Source organism: Triticum dicoccoides, chromosome 5B (assembly GCF_002162155.2).
Source record: "Triticum dicoccoides isolate Atlit2015 ecotype Zavitan chromosome 5B, WEW_v2.0, whole genome shotgun sequence".
NCBI lineage: Eukaryota > Viridiplantae > Streptophyta > Magnoliopsida > Poales > Poaceae > Triticum > Triticum dicoccoides.
In genome coordinates this window covers 23839828-23861146 of record NC_041389.1, presented here as the reverse complement: position 1 = coordinate 23861146, position 21319 = coordinate 23839828, and the positions used below count along the sequence as shown (strand labels likewise).

Below are 21319 nucleotides of genomic sequence, written 5' to 3'. Positions count from 1 at the left end.
AATAGTGACAAAAACAAAACATGGATTACAATGGTTAAGTACTAAAAAAGGTAAAGATAGGACAAAACAACAACCATGTTGAAATCATTTGAAGTGGCAGTCCGGTACACAAGCAGATTTATTTCCAATCATATATGTGCATTAACATAGGAACTGAAACCAAAATAAAACAACAGACCTTCTCTTCACCAAACAAGAACCAACAACCAACATAAAATAAACACTTGTTCTAACAGCAGACAAGTCAGAAGGAAAATGAATAAGCAGTACCTCTCGAGGAATTCAAGAACCAAATAATACAGATTGCCAATGGTGTCGTCTTTAGGATGTTTTAACGATTGGCTACTTTGAACCCTGGAAGTTTCCGCTCCAAAGTTAGAAATTGACATCATAATAATTTCTTAGCAATAACAGACTCAATGTTATTAACCGATAATATAACCTGTTATCTCTTGGATCCTCTGCAGTGCCTTCTAAAGGTTGGTCATCACGTTGGCCAGTAGAAGTAGAACTATGATTTCTGGTAGGATGCGAAGAAATATCTAGCTCTCCCTGTTTGTCATTATCTCTTGTATCCTCTCCAGTGCCTTCTAAAGATTGGTCAACACATTGACCAACAGAAGTAGAACTATGATTTCCGGTAGAACTATGATTTCCCTGTTTGTTTTGGTCGTTGGCCTTTTTCTTTCCCCTACTGGACATTTCACTTCTAAGTTACAAAATGATAATAAACTATAATTTTTATCTCAGTAATGCATTAATGGTGCTAGTGATACCTTTTCTCCGCTTTCTCCACAGCAATAAGATCTTCCCCAACTTTATTTGCTAGTGCATCCTTGTGTTGTAACCATTTGTTCACCTGTTATTTATATAATGTAAGCTTGTGTATGTCCAATGTTGAAACCATATTGTGACAATTCATCATCTCTTGCATAATAAAGTACAAACCTACCAATGCTTTCTCAAGCAAGTAGCTGTAACACGCAAGCAATGAGTTCATGGTCATGATGCCACTCCGACTGCCGTCCCATATTCTTCCCTCTTCACAATTACGAATATCAGAGCATAACAAAGTTTTCTCGCTAGCTTCATCAAGAACAGCAAACAGAACTGCTGACATTATCTTTTCTCCTTCCATTAAACGACTCCTAATGCCCTATAAGAACACAAAAAAAGGAATAAAAACTATTTACTGATTTCATACTTACAGAACATGGTATAGAAGTCATGCAAAATAGCATACCAACAACGTCATAGCAACACTGTCACTTTCAGAAGATCGCTGTTCTAATATTCGCACAATGAGTTTTCCCTCAAGATTCTGAAAATATATTTCAATTTCAGATAACTTTCTTACAAAATGGCGTGTAGTTACTGGTCATGTTGAGTAAAATACCTTAAATTTCATATCCTTTAAAGACAATATCTCCCCAGACTCTTCAGATGAGAGCTGAACAGCATAAGGAAGAAAAGAGTTATTATATCTAAACCTAATTTACAATGCGTGAGCAAACTATGAAAACAAGCATAAATAATTTGTTCAAAATAACTTACACTATCCCAACAATTACTAAATTCAGTTCTGTGTTGCAAAATGTCCTGCAGAACATTGGCAAATAGGGGTTAACTGTGCGGAGTTTGACACACAAGTAAATATATAAAAACAATAAATAGATGGGAAAGAAAAGGAAAAAAAGACAGACCAATTCTTTGCTGCCAGAACTTGTATGATGAACATAATTATGCCGTCGAAGATTAAATGGTGAGTTAAATGCCAATAGACAATCTGGACTGATGCATTTATGTTCGCCTGACTTCTGCAGGATTAATAAAGAAAATAGTGAAAATCTTTACGAGCACAAACAAAGAGTTAATCCACTAAATATCTAGATACAAGCCTGCTGGTTGGTAGCATTTGTGTCCTAACACAATATAATATTGTGTAGCCGAGCCAACAAAAAATCCAGTGACAAGCACTACTAGTAATAGAGCATACTCAACTAGTCACTACTATTACTACACCTAATCAATAGTGGCAGTTTGTTCTTACACAATATAGTGAAAAACGTATGGTGTAGAAAATCAATACGAGCACTCGGAACCAACAAAGATTTGTATTAGCTTCTTCCAGATAATTATTATCAGCTAGCATTATATCTCATTTATGATGCACTTACAGGGTAGGGAACACTGGCCAAAGTTGCTCCGGCACCATCCACCTAAAAAATGAACGAATGTGAAGTATAATCATATACTCAAAGAAAAACAATCAAGCGACAAGTAATTCACTAGTCACTAAAATTAGTACACCTAATCAATATGAACGGTGGTAGTGATATAAGAGATGTGACGATGATATTACAATGTCTAAACTTCTCCATATTTTGCCAGCATCAAATGAACTCAAACTTGGATCCAAAACAAAGATGCGGTTATTGCACTGCATGAAAGAAGGATAGGACATAACATATCAGGAAGGTTATTAAGTAAAATCTGAGACAATAACCTAACAAAGTATGATATCTTGATAGCAGTATGGAACTGTTTGTTCCAGAATATAACATGGATCTTTGTTTCAGACAATTCCTCTTGTAAACTTTGCAAACTGACAGGTTGAAAAAAACAACAAATTAAGTTTACTGGAGTGAGAAAAACATGTGTAAAGTGTAAACATAGTGTAGATATCTCGTACCCATGAGGTGTTAGTTCAGTATCATGATCTTTTAGGAACTTATCAAGTAACTCTCCTGCAAATGAATTACCTTTGTCACAATCTAAGGGATCAACACATAGAAAGAATTTTGAATAATGAATAAACAAAGTTCTCAGTTCTCACTATGATCTTCTGCCTTCAAATGAGAAGGTGGGCTCTCAGTTGTACAATCATAATACCCTTGTCCAATTGCATTGCAAAGATTGAGATCCTAAACATTTAAACAAACATAAATAGTAAATCATAGGCTAAAAGTATTTCTTAGTAACAAAATAACAAGAAATGTAACATTATTCCTGTGTCAAAGTCTAAAGTGGTAATGAGTATACAAATTATTTATCTGGCTTCAGAAGTAGAGCATGTTGGAAGTTCTTTCTTCCTCGCGTACACAGTTATGTGGCTAGAAGGTTTAGTGTGTGCAGCTACAACAGCTTGTAATGTTTACTCACAAAGTACTTAACTCCTAAGCAAGTGACATGTGTAAAAAAGGCGCAACGCGCTTAACTCCAAAGAAAGGTTTACTCACAAAGTACTTAAACAAATACCCACCTAAGGACATGTGCCAAAAAAGGTGAAATGAGAAATATCATACAGCAACACCGATATAAAATCATAGAAGGAAGGCTGAATCTAATTCCAAAGACTAGAAAAGGTCAAGAAACAGTAGCTAGAACAACGACTCATGCCATATTGGATTAAGTGCATACCTCCGGGTCAGCGATGAAACCATGGTATAAATCAAAGCCAAAGTTCTCAAAAATCTTATAGTCTTTCATGATTTTTATGTTACGGATGCTGCAATATTACCACACAAGAGGTTATCAGAATATAAACCGCGTTAAGTAAGAAACTACAGATAAGCAAACTAACCTTTTGAAGTTCAGTTTAACATCGACAGGTTGATGAAGGCATCCTACTGCTACAACCCATTCTTCTGGCCTCATGGTATAGGATGTAGTCTGTAAATTAAAACAGCTCATTAACAAATTAACATCATATACCCAAGACAATGTACAGTAGTAGAAACGATTCGATTAAACCTTGGAGGCCCCAAAAACAACTTGATGAAGATGGCCAAGATTTAGACTCAAGTTACAATCGAGTATTTTACTCAGGTCCACATCGCCTCTTAGAAGTATGGCATTGCCTGCAAAAACACAAGATTGACTAAAAGTAGCCCTTCAACAGGAGCTAAATTTGCATCACAATTGAGACACACTTACATAGTGCTACCAGCGCGGATGAGCCAGTCATATTAGGACAAATAATGAACCTCCGACAGCCTTTAAAATCCACAGATTTTGCGACATAGTCATTCCCTTGTGTCCATGAGCTGTCCAAAACCTTTGTGAAAAAGTGAATCCGTAGTCAATTTAATTCGCCCATGCAAGCATCACATGACATTAATGACTTAAAAAATGAGGAAATATATGATTGTCAAATAGGTTTCTAGAAAGGGCATTCAAACAGTAAGAACTGTAACTAGGGAAAGAAAACAAAGTCAAAATAAATAGCACAACATACATCATTGAAATGCTTCCATACAATAGGCTTGTCAACCTGATCTGCATTATTTTGTAACAGAAGCAAAGTTCCATGTAGCTGCATAAGGCCTTGTACAATGGAAGGTGCTTAGAGACATGCTTAGAAAAATAAACCGGATTTTTCTGAAGCACCGGTGCCTATTTCTACAGGAGAGACGCTTAGTTAAGCGTCTATCCTGTACAAATAAGCACCGGTGCTTAAGGAAAATCTGGTTTATTTTTATAAGCACCTCACCTAAGCACCTCCCATTGTACAAGGCCTAAGAAAGCATGGAAGTTATTAAACATACAGATTTATTGAAGTACATGTGAAGAAAGTAACATAATAAAAAAACCACCTGCGACACCACGTGAAACTGATTATTCCAGAACAGAGCACATACAGTTGTATTATTATCTATCATCTGTTGTTTTATAGACTGGATACTGCCATCTCAAAACAACAGCCACATATTAATCAGTAACATGAATAGAGACATATTAACATAAACAAAGCAACAATTCATACCCACGTATTCAAAAAAAAGTTTCGCCAATTGTAATATTATTCACGAATGAAAAATATGTTTAAGCATTCTCACGTATTACTTGAACATATTGCAATGGCAGCATGCTCACGTCATTCGAGAAGACGGAGCAATTGTATAATACATAATGTATAATAAGTATTAAAAAATTGTTGAATAATAATTTAAAAATGTTGAACAAGTATTTGTAAAATGTTGAACACGTATTTAAAATGTTGAAAAAGAATTTTAAAAATGCTGAACAAGTATTTTAAAAAAATTATGTATAAAAATGTTGAACAAGAATTTGTAAAATGTTGAATAAGTATTAAAAATGTTGAATATGTATTTCAAATGTTGAAAAAAATTCAAAATGCTGAAAAAGTATTTGAAAAATATTGAATAAGTATTAAAATCTTAAAAATGTATTTGAAATATGTCAAATAATTATTACAAAATGTTGAACAAGTATATAAAAAATGCGGAACAAAATATTTGAAAATTTTGAACAAGTATTTAAGAAATGTTGAACAAGTATTTGAAAAAATGTTGAAAGAGTATGAAAATGTTTAACAAGTATTTGAAAAATGTCAAATAATCATTCAGATAATGTTGAACATGTATACAAAAAATGTTGATCATTTATTAAAAGTGTTTTTTGACATATACAATAATATAGAGTGAAAATGGAAACAAACATAAGAAAAAACAAAAGACAAAAAATGGAGAAGAAAAAACCAAACAAAAAATTTGAGAAATAACCCGGTGAAAAGCGAATAAAAATGAACCAAAAAGAAAAGGAAAAAAAGAAAAACTGAGTAACCAGGGAAAACTAGTGAAAATCTCGCTTGTTTTACCTCAAGTAGTTCGCGGCATAGTATTGTCTGATAAGTTGGATGCTAGCTCGTTGGCTAGCACAATAGTCTACCGTTGGGGAGACCTGGCATCAAATCCCATGTTATCTCCCTTTTTCGCTTATTATAATTTTAGCGTTCACGAGTGGACCAGTCTAGTTGCGTGCGCGTCACGATTCTCCTATAGTTTCCTTCACTTATTATAATTTTAGCATTCACGAGTGAGCCGGCCCAGTTACGAGCGCGAGCGATCGGCTTGCTTAAAGCAAGAAATAGCTCTCGCGGTTACGGAGGCCGTGCTGGGTAACTTAATGAAACATTAAATCGTTCTCTGGCCCACTAACGTTATTGTGTCGGGTCTACTTGAAAAGGACGGTACACAATACCGTGAGCAGGCGAGGATGAGTGCTCTTGTGAATTTTCAACAAACTTATGTACTATTGCTGCTCTTGATTCACCGACTAATTTAAGTCAAACTGTGACTTCACCATCACCACAAGCCCACAACCAGCTTCACATACACATGACACACAATCTAGAACATCACATGTAGTAGTTGATATTGCCTCTCATGAAATTGGTGATAATGCTGCCTCTTGACTTGATGATACTGTTCCACCTGGATAATTTTCAGATGTTCATATTGCAAAAGATAAAGAATTTGAAAATTCTTATAATCTTGATGAATCACCTGCTACACCTTTTACGAGAACTATACCTAGTCTAGTAATTTCTGATAGGACACCCAATGAACTTGATGAAATTTTTGGTAGAGTCTTTATTACAGTAAATCCTGAGGATGGTGTTGATGCTGTTTTTGAACTATTTAATAGTGGGTCTTTAGGAGACATGTTTTTAATTCAAGATGATTTTTGTGCTTCTCCTATATACATTAAAAATGAGGCTTATAATTTTTTGTTCATCCAGAAATAATTACTTTGGTTGAATCCGATGCTTTCCATAGTTATAAAAATGGAAAAGCTCTTGATCATTTCAGTAAGATGCTTTCCATTGCTAATTTTTTTTCTAAGAAAGATATGAACCCAAGTTACCTTTTCCCTTTTTCCCTTAAAGATGGCGCTAAAGCTTGGTATAATAACACGATGACTAGAAGCATTACTAGTTTGTAAGAATTTGTTAGTGCTTTTATGGATACATATTTTTCTTTGCATACGAGATAATCAGTTTTGTAGGATATTTATAACTTTACCCAAATTGAGGAAGAGAGTCCCCCGCAAGGTTAGGGGATGTTTTGTGAGTTGGAAAGGAATGCTCCTAATCATCCTACCAAGAAAAATGAGATGGTTGATATATTCTATAGCGCTATAACCCTTGAATCTAGGACACACATAGACAACGGTGCAGGGAGAATTCTTAGTGAAAGGACATTCAACGAAGCTAACGAATTATTGGATAATATAACAAAGAATCATAGTGATTATAATGATTAGAATGTTACCGAGCCTCATTAGCACCTACTCTAAAGAAGAGATGCATGCGTTTTTTAAGTCCAGAAGATATGAAAGAAGCCAAGAAATATCCTAAGAAAAAAGGTATTAAAGCTGAAGATATCAAGAATTTACCTTCTAATTTCCATTTAAAAGGTGACTTCAAATTTTCAACTATTTCAAAAGAGTGATTTCACTCATTTTAAAAAACAAATTTCACTCATTTCAAAATACCGAGTGCACTAATTTTTTGCAAAAAGATTTCACTCAATTTAGAAAAATAATTCAACTCATTTCAAAACACACATTCAATGTCTTCAAAAGGCTGATTTTTTTTTAAATGAGCATTTCAATGGCAATAAATGTTATCCGTTTCAATAACAACAACCGTATCCATTTCAGTAACCAAAACATCAGTCTCGGAACACAACAATACCGATATCATTCATCAAAACCGTCTCAATTCATATGTGAAACTGAATATGCTATTTTATTATTTTTATTTCACTTTGAATGCATATGAAATTATCGCTTCACTTATTTTCAAGGAAAATTAAATGAATCCATTTTTTTCAAAATTTATTTTATTTATTTAAATTGATTGGGGCATCAGAATTTAAACACGGTTAGAACATATCCAATACCGTTCTTTTTCTAAAGACCATGCCGCTAGATTTTGAGATTGACGAAGTCGAAGTAGCCACAGATGCCTTCGTAGTCGACGGGAACGTTCCCTCTCACTGAAAACACATCGCCGAAAGGCCTGGAATAAACCCAGAAAAAAAAACGAGCACCAATGTAAGTTTGAGAATTGAACTCTGATGGGCAGTGGGTATGACTCTTTTTCTAACCATCCAACCCTAGGTTGGTTCGCTATAGGTGGGTTGTTAGATATACAACTGATGCCATACGCAAAAAAAAAGATATACAACTGATGTGGAGGTGTGGACCTTCAGCTGCACGATTCATGATGGTGTGAATGTTTGACCGTTACGTACCAGCACCGTTTGAGAGAGGGACACCGGAATTCTCCATTCTACTCTAGTTTGGTCCCGACGTACGCAGGTGGTTTCCTTTGCACCGATCCGTCCGAAACAGCGTCAACCGAAAGGCGTCGAACCGTCCGTGGATTCGCTCGCTGGCAGCTGGCGGTCGTCGAGCCCATGGTTTTGCTTCTTTCCCACCTGCACAGTCGCATGCACAAATATCCCAGCCGCTCCTCTCCTCCTTCCCCTACCACCACCTTTGCTCCTCCCCTGAGTCTGATCTCATCTGTTCCTTCTTTCTTCCTTCCTTCCGAGGCGTGCGCTGCTGGTGATAGTGATACCGACCGATGGGCGCCGATGCGGCGGGGCTGGACGTGGCGAGGGCCAAGCGGAGGCGGGTGCTGGCGGCCAAGACCAGAGGGGGCAGGCCGCGGCAAGCGAGGAGACGTGCGCAGCCGCAGCCGCCGACGGCGCTGCAGCGTCTCTTCCGGGCCTGCCGCGCCGTCTTCAGGGGCCCCGGCACCGTGCCCGCGCCACACGAGGTCGCCCTGCTCCGGGCCATGCTCGGTACACGCGCACCCCTCGCTCCTCCATGTTCCGCGTGTTCAAAATTTCAAATGCTGTGGATCCGCAAACTGACCGACTGACTCAAGATGATGTGTTCTGGATTGATGACTGAATTCTGGTTATCTCTATCTGCAGACGGAATGAGGCCAGAGGACGTCGGCCTGAGCCCAGGCATGAGGTTCTTCAGGACTATAGATAATGCGGCCCCAGGGAACCCAACCATCACACACACCACCATATACGAATCTGACAATTTCTCAGTAAGCAAAAAAATCAGCATGTCCAATCTTAATTTTGCAAGTGATTTCAAATAAACTATCACATACGGATGTATATAGACATATTTTAGAGTGTGGATTCACTCATTTTGCTCTATATGTAGTCACTTATTGAAATGACAAATATTTAAGATCGGAGGGAGTAGTATGTAAAAATGAAATGACAAATATTTACGATCGGAGGGAGTAGTATGTAAATTAATCACTAGTACGTAGTTGCTGACATTTCTTTTTCTTGCTTCTTCACAGATGGTCATCTTGTACCTGCCGCAAAATGCGGTCATCCCTCTACACAATCACCCCGGGATGACCGTGTTCAGCAAGCTGCTCATAGGATCGATGCACATAAAGTCGTATGACTCGACTGATCCCGATGATCTAGCCGTGTTAGACTGTATTTACATGTGTATATTGTAACGTTGTATACCACCTCATTATATATATATGTGATAGGCCACCCCTAGAGGGTTGTGTCGGTTCCCCCAAAGCCTATTGTCTTACATGGTATCACGCTAGGTTACGTCCGCTTCCGCCTAAAAACCCTAAACCGCCGTCGCCGCCGCCACCGCCGCCGCCGCCGCGCTCGCCGCCGCCGTCGCCCGACTGCTATGACGTCCGCCGCTGCGTCCGGCTCCACCGCCACCGGTTTTATGCCGGCCTCCCTCGCGGCACTTCTCTCGAGGCCGCTGGATGCCGCCTCCCTTCAGGCGCCGATCGGGACACGGAGCGTCGGCTCCCTCTTCGCGCTCCCGCCGGCTGCTACTTCGCCCGGGCAGGCGCTTGTGGCTCACACCACCGCCGTCCCGTCAACAGCGGCTGTCGCGCCCTCGGCCACTGCGCCGCTGGTGGCGGAGGACGTCGCGCTGGCAGGCTTCGCGGCGTCAACCGCGGCCATCGCGCCCTCTGTCACCGCGCCGGCTGCCCCTCCGACTGTCTCCACGGTGTTCTCACCTCAGCCAGTCTCCTCGATGGGATCGCAGCCGCCGCCGCCGTTTCACTTCGGCCATCTCATCACCATCAAGTTGTCGTCGGACAATTACATCTTCTGGCGCGCGCAGGTTCTTCCGCTTCTTGGGAGTCACTACCTGCTTGGCTATGTCGACGGCTCTCTCCCTTGCCCTCCTGCGCTGGTTGACAGCGTGCATGGTCCGGTCTATAATCCGGCTCACCGTGTCTGGACAGGGCAGGATCAGGCGAACCTCTCCTCCATCCAGGGGTCGCTCTCTCCGGCTGTTGCTGGGCTTGTTGTCTTCGCCAAGACGTCCCACGAGGCATGGACTATTCTTGAGCGCTTGTTTGCGGCACAGTCGCAGGCTCGTGTATCTGGGCTCCGTCGCCAACTTGGGGAGTGTCAGAAGCTTGACTCCACCGCCACTGAGTTCTACAACAAAGTCAAGAGTCTCGCCGACACGCTGGCCTCCATTGGACAGCCCCTCACCGACTCCGAGTTCAACTCGTTTATTGTCAATGGTCTTGATGAGGAGTATGACGCCCTAGTCGAGATCATCAATGAGAGGGGCAACTCCACGCCCATGCCAGCACACGAGGTCTTTTCACGCCTCCTGCTTACTGAGCAACGAGTCGAGACGCGCCGATCCAGGGGCAACGACGCCCTCTCGGCAAACGCCGCCACCAAGGGTGGTCGCTCCTCTGCTTCATCCAGGGCTCCTTCGGGGCAGTCACCACCACCCGCCTCGGCCCCTCCTCCTACTGCGACGCTACCAGGGGCTGGCGGTCCCCGTGTGTGCCAGCTTTGTGGTCGCGATGGGCACTGGGCCTCGAAGTGTCACAAGCGCTTCCAGCGGGGTTTTCTTGGTCTTGGCAATGACGGGAAGGATACACGCAACTTTGCTCGCCAGGTCGCCATGGCTGATCGTCCGCCGCCGCAGAAGCCACAGGGACACACTCAGTCCTACTCCATTGATCCCCACTGGTACATGGACTCTGGGGCGACAGAGCACCTGACCAGTGAGATGGGGAAGCTTCACACTCGTGAACCCTACCATGGCTCCGACAAGATCCACACCGCCAATGGAGCAGGTATGCACATCTCTCATATTGGTCAAGCATCGCTTCTCACTAGACATGCCAATAGGAGTCTTCAACTTCGCAATGTTCTTCGAGTTCCATCTGTGACACGTAATCTTCTTTCAGTTCCTAAACTCACTCGTGATAATAATGTGCTTTGTGAATTTCATCCTTTTGATCTTTTTATTAAGGATCGGGGCACGAGGGACATTCTTCTTAGTGGGCGGCTCTGCCAAGGTCTCTATCGTCTGGAGCATCCTGGCATCGCTTGCGTCTTTAGTGGAGTTCGGGTATCTCCGTCACAGTGGCATGCTCGTCTTGGTCACCCGGCCACACCTATTGTCCGGCATGTTTTGCGTCGTCATGAGCTTCCTAGTGTGTCTAGTAATAAAGATGTAGCAGTGTGTGATGCTTGTCAGCAGGGGAAGAGTCATCAACTTCCTTTTTCGGAGTCCAGTCGTGAGGTGAAACATCCTTTAGAACTTGTGTTTTCAGATGTATGGGGTCCTGCTCAGACTTCTGTTAGTGGTCATAATTATTATATCAGTTTTGTTGATGCTTACAGCCGCTTTACCTGGCTTTATCTTATCAAACGTAAATCTGATGTGTTTGACATTTTTGTTCAGTTTCAAAAACATGTTGAACGCCTTCTCAAGCACAAAATTGTTCATGTTCAGTCGGACTGGGGTGGCGAGTATCGCAACCTCAACTCCTTCTTTCAGTCGCTTGGGATCACTCACCGTTTAGCATGTCCACATACACATCAGCAGAATGGTTCAGTAGAACGTAAGCATCGTCACATTGTTGAAGCTGGTCTGACTCTTTTGGCCCATGCATCTGTTCCGTTTCATTTTTGGAGTGATGCTTTCACCACTGCATGTTTTCTCATCAATCGTACTCCCACTCGTGTTTTGAATATGAAGACTCCCATTGAAGTTCTCCTTAATGAAAAACCGGACTACACCTTTCTCAAGGTGTTTGGGTGTGCTTGCTGGCCCCATCTCCGTCCATATAACAAGCGTAAGCTCGAGTTTCGTTCCAAGAAGTGTGTTTTTCTTGGTTATAGCTCTCTTCATAAAGGATACAAATGTCTTCATGTTCCCACTAATCGTGTCTACATCTCTCGGGATGTTGTGTTTGATGAGCATGTTTTTCCCTTTGCCAAACTCCCTGTGTCCACTACCGAGCCACCTGTCATGCATTCATCCTCTGTTGCTTCTGACCAATTTGATGATGTTGCATATTCTCCTCTATTGTTGCCTAACCATGGTGCAGGCACTGGTCGTGGGGCTCGTTTGGAGATTCTGGAAGCGCCATCTTCCTCTTCGTCGCCATCGCCTTCATCCTCGGCACCTTCTGTTGTGCATGAGGAGCACATGGCGCCCCTGCATGGCCTCGGTTTCCGTGCTCATGCACGGCCGATCGACGTCCTGGCCCGGTCGCCTCTGGCTTCTGGGCTGCCTTCGCCATCGTCGCGCCCTGCAACCCCGCCGACTGGGCCGGCCTCCTCGGTCCCCGTCTCGCCCAGGGCGTCGGGGCAGTCATCACCAGGCCTGGCCTCGCCCGCCCCTGCCTCGCCCAGGGTGTCTGGGCCCTTCTCACCAGGGCCGGCCTCGCCTGCTCTCGCCTCGCCAAGGCCGTCTGGGCCGGTGTCACCGGAGCTGGCCTCGCCCACCCTCGGTTCGCCCATGGCCTCTGAGCCCCTCTCGTCGGGCCAGTCTTCGCCATGCAGCCCGGAGTCGTCTGTCCCGAGCTCGCCTGAGGTGATTCCTGCATCTCCGGCGACCGTCACGTCTCCGTCACCTTCGCCTCCGCCGGCTCCTGCTGCTGCTCTACGTCCACATACGCGCAGTCGGAGTGGCATTTTTCAGCCTAAGCAACGTCACGATGGCACAGTTGCTTGGTTAGCGGCGTGCATGTCTGCTGCTCTCGCAGATCCATCCTCTGAGCCACGCACGTATCAAGCTGCTATGCGCATTCCTCATTGGAGAGAGGCCATGGAGCAGGAGTATCAAGCGCTTCTTCGCAATCAGACATGGACTCTTGTTCCTCCACAATCACGGGTAAATGTCATTGATTCCAAATGGGTTTTCAAAGTGAAGAAGCATTCTGATGGGTCCATTGAGCGCTATAAGGCTCGTCTGGTTGCTCGTGGTTTTCGACAGCATTTTGGACTTGACTATGAAGACACTTTCAGTCCAGTGGTCAAGCCTACTACCATCAGACTTCTTCTCTCTCTAGCTGTTACTCGAGGTTGGTTTCTTCGTCAGCTTGATGTTCAAAATGCTTTTCTTCATGGTGTCTTGGCGGAGGAGGTTTACATGCGCCAGCCTCCGGGTTTCTCTGATCCGGATCGCCCTAATCATCTCTGTCGTCTGTCCAAGGCAATTTATGGTCTGAAGCAGGCTCCTCGTGCTTGGCATGCTCGTCTTGCAATGGCTCTTCGTGCTCATGGTTTTGCATCATCAACTGCTGACTCCTCATTGTTTCTTCTTCAAAGGCCTCAGGTTACTATGTACTTGTTGGTCTATGTAGATGATATCATTTTGGTCAGCTCCTCTCAGTCGGCTGCTACTGCGCTTGTTCGCTCACTTGGTGCTGATTTTGCGGTCAAGGACCTTGGGAAGCTTCATTACTTTCTTGGTGTGGAGGTTACTTCTCGTGCTGCTGGCCTTGTTATGACGCAGTACTCTCTGGATTTGTTGCAGCGAGCTGGGATGCTTAAGTTCAAACCGACGACTACACCCATGTCTACCACTGATAAGCTCAATGCTGTTGATGGTGTGCTTCTTTCTTCTTCTGATGCGACCGAGTACCGGAGTATTGTTGGTGGGCTCCAGTACTTGACGATCACGCGACCAGACATTTCCTATGCTGTTAACCGAGTCTGCCAGTATCTGCAGTCACCCCGTGACACTCATTGGTCTGCTGTTAAGCGGATTTTGCGCTATATTCGTTTCACGGTGGCTCATGGTTTGCATATTCGGCCGTCTGACTCTGGTTGTCTTTCAGCATATTCTGATGCAGACTGGGCTGGCAATCCGGATGACAGGCGATCCACAGGGGGTTATGCTGTCTTCTTTGGCTCTAACCTGATTGCCTGGAGTGCTCGGAAACAGGCTACTGTCTCGCGTAGCAGTACTGAGGCTGAGTATAAGGCTGTGGCCAATGCCACATCAGAGATTATCTGGGTACAGTCCTTGCTTCAGGAGTTAAGTATACCCCAATCACAGCCTCCTGTTCTTTGGTGTGATAACATCGGTGCTACATACTTTTCTGCAAATCCGGTATTCCATGCCCGAACGAAACACATTGAAGTTGACTATCACTTTGTGCGTGAACGTGTCTCTCAGAAGCAACTACAGATCAAGTTTATTTCTTCCAAGGATCAACTTGCTGACATCTTCACCAAGCCATTGCCTTTGCCACAGTTTGAGACTTGTAGGCGCAATCTTACCCTTCTAGATTCATTAGAAAGTGGCTAAGATTGAGGGAGGGTGTTAGACTGTATTTACATGTGTATATTGTAACGTTGTATACCACCTCATTATATATATATATATGTGATAGGCCACCCCTAGAGGGTTGTGCCGGTTCCCCCCAAAGCCTATTGTCTTACAAGCCGGCTCATCGCCCGACGATCAACGTGAGCTTCCGAGCCATTCTACCTAGTACAATTTCCATGCAGATTTGCTGTCCACAATAACACGTTGGGGCTTGATTGCTTTTGCTTGCAGTGAGGTTGGCGGAGCTGGTCGTGGATGATCTCTTCACCGCTCCGTGCGACACGTCGGTCCTCTACCCGACGGCGGGAGGCAATATGCACCGGTTCACGGCCATCGCGCCATGCGCCATCCTCGACATCCTTGGCCCCCCTTACTCCATAGAGGAACGGGATTGCACCTACTACGCGGATGTCCCCTACTCCTCCCATCATCTCAGTAAGTTGTTGGCATTCTTGATCTCAGAAATTAATCTAATCCAGATAATTAGCATCATGATCATGCATTGACTTGCTACTAGCTAGTACTCCCTCTGTCCCATAATACAAGAACGTTTTTTACACTAGTGTAGTGTAGTGTCAAAAACATTCTTATATTATGGGACGGGGGGAGTAGTTTTGAATGAAATGATGAAAAAAAAAGCTAGTGGTTCTGAATAAGCATGCATGCAACTTGGAATGCATGAGCTCATATTATAGTATTTTGCACCATCAAAAACAGTGGTTTGCCTTGTGAGCAGCCCACTGAATGTGGAGAGAGGTCTGTTAGTTACAGTGGCGGAGACAGGGGACCAGCAGGGGCCCTGGCCCTCCCTACCTGATTTGCTACGAATATAGCAATGAACAGTGCAAAATTTAGAGAATAATACATGCATTAGAGTAGTTTGGCCCCTGTCATCCAAAGTTTGTGTAATTTGCCCCCCTAATCTTTAATTCCTAGCTCCGCCACTGGTTAGTTAAGTAACAACCTGCAGCCTATAGGTAGTATCTATCTTTGTTTATGGTACACGCTCCATTTGCATCCGTGGACATGATTAACTCTCTTAATTAATAGTGTAAGCACACGGTTTAAGCCCCTGTGGGTTTTAGAAGCGCGGGATGTGGAAACCACTTCGACATAAACCATGTTATGAACGACACTAGCCGTCCATGATCATGATGTTAATTATCTGGATTAGATTTCTGAAGATATTTAGGGCTCCTTCAAGGCTTGAACATTGGTCGGTAATCATCGTGATGACCGATGATGCTTTTGCTAATTAACTATGTTTACAGCTAGCTGATTACACTGGTGTAATCCAAGGTTAACTGATTTGTCTCCTCTTCTAGGGACACTGACCAGCAATGAGCAAGAAGGCCGGCGCCTCGCGTGGCTGAAAGAGGTTGAGCAACTCAAACCCCAACTCAAACAAGATGATGTCAGAATCGTTTGCCGTGTGACTATAGCAGCAAAGCTAGCTGCTTCAGCCGTGAGCATAGGTTTCAGTTTGTGCATGATGTCTCAGTGAGTGATGGCAGTTTATCATGTAAGAGTGCTTGCCTGCCTGCTTTTGCAGCAGCTGTGTGTGTGTGTGGACTTTGTCCAGTCCCTTGTTGATCTTTGTCAATGCATAGATCATCCATATATTTCACTTCTACTTGGCCTCTATATTCCCCTCTCTTTTTGGTTAAAAATGTTGCATGCTCCGCCCAATTCTTTATGGAATTTGAGATTCTTATACGTTCCTGTTTCCCCATATTTCTCACACTACTTGGGCTTTCAATTTTTTTCAAAACTTTCATTTTTTATTTTTTAAAATAATATGATTTTTTATTTTCCAATTGTTTCCACATATCTCTTGGACTACTTGGATTTTCAATTTTTAAAAAGTTCAAATAATACGATTCTTTGAATTTACATACATGTTTCCACATATCTCATGGACTACTTGTCCTTTCGACTTTTAAAACTTTTACTTTTATTAATTTAAATAATATGATTCTCTAAATTTCTCTACCTTTTTTTTTGTCATGATATCATCTGCTTATTTGGCCAAAGCCATCTTTTTATAGGTTTAACAGTGTCATAAAAACCGCCTCAAATGGTTAGATATTAAAAAATATTGGTTGAAGGGAAATGTATCTTGCAGTCATACTAATTAAGTTCATAATATGGGGCAAATAGTAATTCAATTATTCAAAACAAATCGTGAATTTTAGAAATTTCATGAAGTTTTTAAAAGTTAAAGAATTTTAAAATAAATATTTTTTAAAACATTCATACAATTTAAAAAATGCACCCGTAGTTTCTGAAAGATGTCCACGTAATTAATTAAGTAAACGTTCACGTTTTTTATAGAAAAAAGAAAAGAAAAAACACTGAAAACTACAAGAAAAGCGAAAACAAAAGAGGAGTCTCTGCCAATACTCTTTTTGTAGGCAACTCTGCCAATACTCAAGAAGCTAATATATTACTTCCCTTTGGAAATGAACAAAACAATGCAGCCCAAATTAAAGTAGGCCGAGTGTCGAACACATTTCCAGGTTATGGGTAAAACGCTAGTTGACGCCCAATGTGGACCGGCCCAGTTTGGGGCTCACCGGCACGCTTCTGTATTTTCGTTCACAATTTTTTCTCGTTTTCCGTTTGTGTGTTTTCAGTTCTCTTTTATTTATTCACTTATTTTACTATTAATTTTTATGTCCTTTTTCCGATTTATTCTATTCTGGTTTAGTTTTAAAAAAAATTGTAAACAAAATCCTGTTCAAAAAATGTTTGTCTGTCCGAATTTTGTTGGAACTTCAAAAAATGTTCCTATATTTAACAATGGTTTATTTTTTAAAAACAAAATCCTATTCAAAAAATATTTGTCCTTTCAATACACGTCAAAAAATTGTTTAATATCTGATTAATACTGTTGTGTACACAATATATTTTTTGAAATACATTGAATATTTAAATGCATGCTAATTTTGAAAATATATAGTAACTTTTTTAATATATGATGAACCTATTTTTCGTATACACTGAACATTTTTAAAATTTATATTTTTAATTTTTAATAGGTTTTTCAGATTGAAGTTGAAGAGGAGGTTGGCAAGCATGATCTCACAGTGGCCATCCCGAATGCCATCCCAGGGCACATCCTCCTCCTAGCTCCAATTGATAGAGATCGGTGTGCCATGGCTGGTGATGTGAGCCACCGTGTGGAGCGACAACAAGAACACTTCTCCACTCTCATGGCCACCATACATATTCATCGCAACTTACAAATTGCTCCTCTACGTTCATTCCTTTCTTCATATCGCTCGACTTTCCCTAGCGGGTGCCATGATGGGCTCAATCTTTGGTGTAAACGACGTGGTCGGCGAACTTAGTTGAGGTGGGGTGGAACTTGCATACAAGGGCAAGCAGCATGGACTTCGTACTTTCAGGAGCCGCTCAACTAAAACCACCAATCTTTTTAAATGTGTGTTTGCCTCAGTAAAACCGCCTTTTTTGCGAGTTCAACAAAACCTTAGGGATATATGATCTAGTTTCGTGATACATCAAAAATGTTAGATATTCAAAAACATAGGTTGAATCCCTCAAAAAGTATAGGTTGAGGCACAATGTGTCTCTGCTAATACTCAAGAAGTTAATATACTTCCCTTTGGAAATGAACAAGAAAATGGAGCCCAAATTCCGTAAAAAGGGATAATGGAGCCCAAATAAGTGGGCTTAATCTTGTGCACATTTCCGGGCTATGGGCCCTGATACACCTATATTTCTCCCATTTGCCTACATGATGAACAAGACAATACGGCCCAAAAATATCCCTAGAGAGAGAGAAGAAAACCACTCATGGTGAAATAGCAATGAGGAACATTAAGGCACTGTTCTATATTTTTAGTTTTTCTATGGAGTATTTTGTGGAGTATTTTGTTCTACTTTTTGCAGTTGGGCGACGCTACATGGTGAAATCAGCGTGGACTTCTGCAACATAGATGATGTTGCGAAAAACCGTCAAGTGGCAGAGGTCCTTGCTGATTGTTGGTCGGCTGATTAAATTCGTATATGACGGCTGCGCATGTGGCGGAAGTGTACGTGCGATGATCGACCAGCTGATTCTAATCTTTTCTGTTTGCAGTTTGGATTCCATTTCGTCTATACATACTAAAGAATTGGCGTTTCAACATTTGGTGTGTGTCCACGTCTAACTTCTTTTTGTTTTTGTTATCGGTGTCCATACACACTATATTCTTACTTTTAAACTGATGAAAACCGACGCCGTCCATACACACTATATTCTTATTCTTGGCCTTCCTTGCATGGTTGCATTTCTTCTTGCTTCCTGCGAGAGGAAAACGATGAGGCCGGATGCCAATTTTGACATCGCTTCTCACCAAGAAATAATAATGCGCTGGCAAAACTTAGCGTCACAAACTCACAGTCAGTAGCCCCCGGCCGGTAGTATTAAACCTAAGAATCATATATGCGTATACATAGGCAGGGGCGGGCCCAGAATTTGAAGAGTGTGTATTCAAATATTAGAGGTTAACAAAAATGTTTCTTTTGAAATTCTAAAGTCTAGTTTTTAGCGTGTATGACAGATTATGGCACCAGAATGCACATTTACAACAAATAACTATGCATGTGTTTTTATCCTCTCTTTTTTTGGAAAAAGGAAAAACAAATAGCTTACGTGCATCCATTGGCGTACCCAGCGTGTGTGCAAGGTGTGCCGTGGCACACCCAGATATTTGAGAAATTATTTTTTACCATATAGTATTTTTGGCCCAAATCAAACAACACAGGCCCAACCCACTTCGCGTGAGCGGTTGAGCGAGCCAGAGCCCAGAAGAGGCAGCAGTCAGGGGCAGCGCAGCAGAGCAACCTAATCCATCCCGCTGCGCTCGGGCGCTCGGCTCCTTCCATTAGGCCGCGCCGCCGCCAGCAGCCAGGATGCACCGGCGCCTCCGCCAGTCCACTTCACCAGCCACCCGGACGTCCCGCCGCCAGCCGCTTCTGGCCTCCTTGCAACAGAACGTAGCGACGCGCCGCCGTTCGCCTTCTCGGTCGGAGCAAGCACGGGACGGCGCCCGCCTCCCATCTTGATTCCTGACCGTTGTCGCCGTTCTGGGTCCGGTCTCCCGAGCAGGAGGAGCTACATGCTGCAGCTACTACCGGCCTACCGCCGCCGACCCTTCGCCTCATCCTCACAGCCGACCGACGCCCTCGTCCCAGTGGCCAGTTCTCAGTCAGTGGGTGAGCTCTTTTGAATGATTTTGTAGCTAATTTCTAATTTGCTTACAGTCAGATGTATGCAGTACTTACTGGATGTTAGGATGTATGAACTAATGAACATTGTGTGCCTATTTTTTAGTCAACTACTCAATTTGCTTACAGTATGAAGTATGAACTGATGAACATGAAGTACACTAGTACAGATTGTTTGCTTTGTGTGTAGTCAACTTGTTTACAGCTGAAACATGTTTGTATTCAATTTGACATTGTGTGTAGATGTATGAACATGAATGTATACGTTTTTTGCTTGCCTGTACTGTATACAATCGATACATTGTGTATGGATGCTTATTCTTGTTTTGTGCTATTTTTATGTAATTGTAGAACCGAAGATGAAGAGGAATGGTGACATTAAGTCCTTTTTCTGGAATTATGAGGCTTCTAAAAGAAAGAAGGCTGCAGCCGAAGAGCAACCTGAATATGAAGATATAGTGTCAAATATTGAAGATGAAGCAGTCCTTCCTCCACCTCTAGTCCATTCTGCAGAGATTGTAGTTGATATTGAAGATGAAGCATTCCATTCCAATGCAGAGATTGAAAGTGATAGTGAAGATGAAGCGGCATCACCCCAACATCCATGTGCAAGGCCATAAAATATTCAAAGGCTTCCTCCTGATCCAGGGGAGAGGATTCCTATTTCAGAGTATGATGTCGATGATCAAGATGAAGTTCGGAGACGATACATTGCAAAGCAAGCAGTCCAACCATATGCACACAATATTGGTGAGCTCTCTATTATGCTTGTTGCTACAAAGAAGCATGTTCTTTACGATTTGGTCTACTTACTCATCAAATTGATATTGATTTTACCGGCAGCGACGGCGAGTGTTGAAAGAGTGTTTTCAGCCATGAATCTAGTGAAAAATAAGTTAAGGACTACTATGAGTGATGATCGCTTGAATGATTGCTTGGTGACATCTATTGAAACGGGATGTGTTCATGGAAGTAAGCAAAGATGACATAGTTGATGCTTTCATGGCAATGCAAAAACGTAGAGTTACCTAGTGATGTAATTTTCTACTTGTGCTTCTTTCATGTAAGACTACTCGTATTGTAATTGAGCACATTTGAGATATATTTTGTGAACTAAATTGTTGTGAGATTTGCATTAAGCTACTCATGTTATTATTTTGCCATATTTTGTCTGACACATGGATTAGGTGGGAATTTTTTTTAGAGTGTGCACACCCTTCATTTTTTTCCTGGGTCCGCCACTGCGTGCATCGAAGCAGAGATACGGCCAGCAGTGCAATCTACTCACAGTTTGATTTGTCAGCTGGACTGGTAGTTGAATTCCGCACACCGAATCACTAATATTTATACACAAATGAATTACTAGTACAAATTCAGTCTGTTAACGGTCTGTTTAACGGACTCACGGCTGCTTTGTCAAACTGTCAGTTGAACTCACCTAGGAGGCACGGCCACACCGAATTCCTTCGCTGCTCCGTTGTCCGCCGTCTCGCCGCCAAAGTGCGATCGCCGGTCAGTCACCACATGCGTTAAGAATTGGGATGCATCGGCGCGCCGCCACGATTCATGTAATGGATTTCTTTTTTTTAGGGCTATCGATTGAGTTGAGCGTATCGTGCGATCAGGGCTGCAACCCGGATCTGGCTGGGAGAAG

The 21319-nt window shown here is 42.5% G+C and overlaps 4 protein-coding genes and 1 long non-coding RNA gene across 6 annotated transcripts; 2 read left to right on the top strand and 3 right to left on the bottom strand.

The window, feature by feature from the left end:
- Positions 1–128: 128 nt before the first annotated feature.
- On the bottom strand, positions 129–1255 carry LOC119308945. Its single transcript, XM_037585088.1, has 6 exons — positions 1244–1255; positions 953–1156; positions 777–859; positions 443–691; positions 271–354; positions 129–153 (listed from the first exon to the last, which is right to left on the bottom strand). Exons 1-6 carry the CDS (start codon positions 1253–1255, stop codon positions 129–131), a joined length of 657 nt encoding a protein of 218 aa, XP_037440985.1.
- Positions 1256–1396: 141 nt separating this feature from the next.
- On the bottom strand, positions 1397–2217 carry LOC119307257. Its single transcript, XR_005149207.1, has 4 exons — positions 2178–2217; positions 1704–1817; positions 1555–1599; positions 1397–1450 (listed from the first exon to the last, which is right to left on the bottom strand). It is a non-coding gene; the product is annotated as an uncharacterized LOC119307257 (long non-coding RNA).
- A 97-nt stretch (positions 2218–2314) lies between these two features.
- LOC119308944 (ubiquitin carboxyl-terminal hydrolase MINDY-1-like) lies at positions 2315–4880 on the bottom strand. Its single transcript, XM_037585087.1, has 11 exons — positions 4876–4880; positions 4596–4683; positions 4238–4315; positions 3937–4057; positions 3754–3860; positions 3584–3672; positions 3421–3508; positions 2837–2924; positions 2693–2747; positions 2524–2605; positions 2315–2440 (listed from the first exon to the last, which is right to left on the bottom strand). Exons 1-11 carry the CDS (start codon positions 4878–4880, stop codon positions 2315–2317), a joined length of 927 nt encoding a protein of 308 aa, XP_037440984.1.
- Positions 4881–8398: 3518 nt separating this feature from the next.
- LOC119308942 (plant cysteine oxidase 2-like) lies at positions 8399–15990 on the top strand. The gene is made up of 6 exons (XM_037585086.1): positions 8399–8618; positions 8754–8878; positions 9146–9290; positions 14547–14570; positions 14662–14865; positions 15756–15990. Exons 1-6 carry the CDS (start codon positions 8399–8401, stop codon positions 15932–15934), a joined length of 897 nt encoding a protein of 298 aa, XP_037440983.1. The 3' UTR covers positions 15935–15990.
- Positions 15991–19284: 3294 nt separating this feature from the next.
- LOC119307142 lies at positions 19285–20828 on the top strand. Of its 2 annotated transcripts, XR_005149171.1 has the most exons (3): positions 19285–19653; positions 20017–20415; positions 20509–20804. XR_005149171.1 is itself a non-coding variant. In XM_037583240.1 (2 exons), exons 1-2 carry the CDS (start codon positions 19557–19559, stop codon positions 20283–20285), a joined length of 366 nt encoding a protein of 121 aa, XP_037439137.1. In that variant the 5' UTR covers positions 19285–19556; the 3' UTR covers positions 20286–20828. The 2 variants fall into 2 exon arrangements, 1 of the variants encoding a protein (XP_037439137.1); XM_037583240.1 differs by having other exon boundaries at positions 20017–20828.
- Positions 20829–21319: the final 491 nt, after the last annotated feature.

What these genes read in the sequence shown, in the direction of transcription:
- LOC119308945 (XM_037585088.1), bottom strand. An exon ending in GTGGAGAAAGCGGAGAAAAG is followed by an intron (nt 692 to 776) that starts GTATCACTAGCA and finishes AATGTCCAGTAG; the next exon opens with GGGAAAGAAAAAGGCCAACG. An exon ending in GAGGATCCAAGAGATAACAG is followed by an intron (nt 355 to 442) that starts GTTATATTATCG and finishes GGAAACTTCCAG; the next exon opens with GGTTCAAAGTAGCCAATCGT.
- LOC119308944 (XM_037585087.1), bottom strand. An exon ending in TATGGAAGCATTTCAATGAT is followed by an intron (nt 4,058 to 4,237) that starts GTATGTTGTGCT and finishes TTTTTCACAAAG; the next exon opens with GTTTTGGACAGCTCATGGAC. An exon ending in GTTTCATCGCTGACCCGGAG is followed by an intron (nt 2,925 to 3,420) that starts GTATGCACTTAA and finishes TTAAATGTTTAG; the next exon opens with GATCTCAATCTTTGCAATGC.
- LOC119308942 (XM_037585086.1), top strand. Translation starts at nt 8,399, where the DNA reads ATGGGCGCCGATGCGGCGGGGCTGGACGTGGCGAGGGCCAAGCGGAGG. An exon ending in ACGAATCTGACAATTTCTCA is followed by an intron (nt 8,879 to 9,145) that starts GTAAGCAAAAAA and finishes GCTTCTTCACAG; the next exon opens with ATGGTCATCTTGTACCTGCC. An exon ending in CTACTCCTCCCATCATCTCA is followed by an intron (nt 14,866 to 15,755) that starts GTAAGTTGTTGG and finishes CTCCTCTTCTAG; the next exon opens with GGACACTGACCAGCAATGAG.
- LOC119307142 (XM_037583240.1), top strand. Translation starts at nt 19,557, where the DNA reads ATGCTGCAGCTACTACCGGCCTACCGCCGCCGACCCTTCGCCTCATCC. An exon ending in GGCCAGTTCTCAGTCAGTGG is followed by an intron (nt 19,654 to 20,016) that starts GTGAGCTCTTTT and finishes ATGTAATTGTAG; the next exon opens with AACCGAAGATGAAGAGGAAT.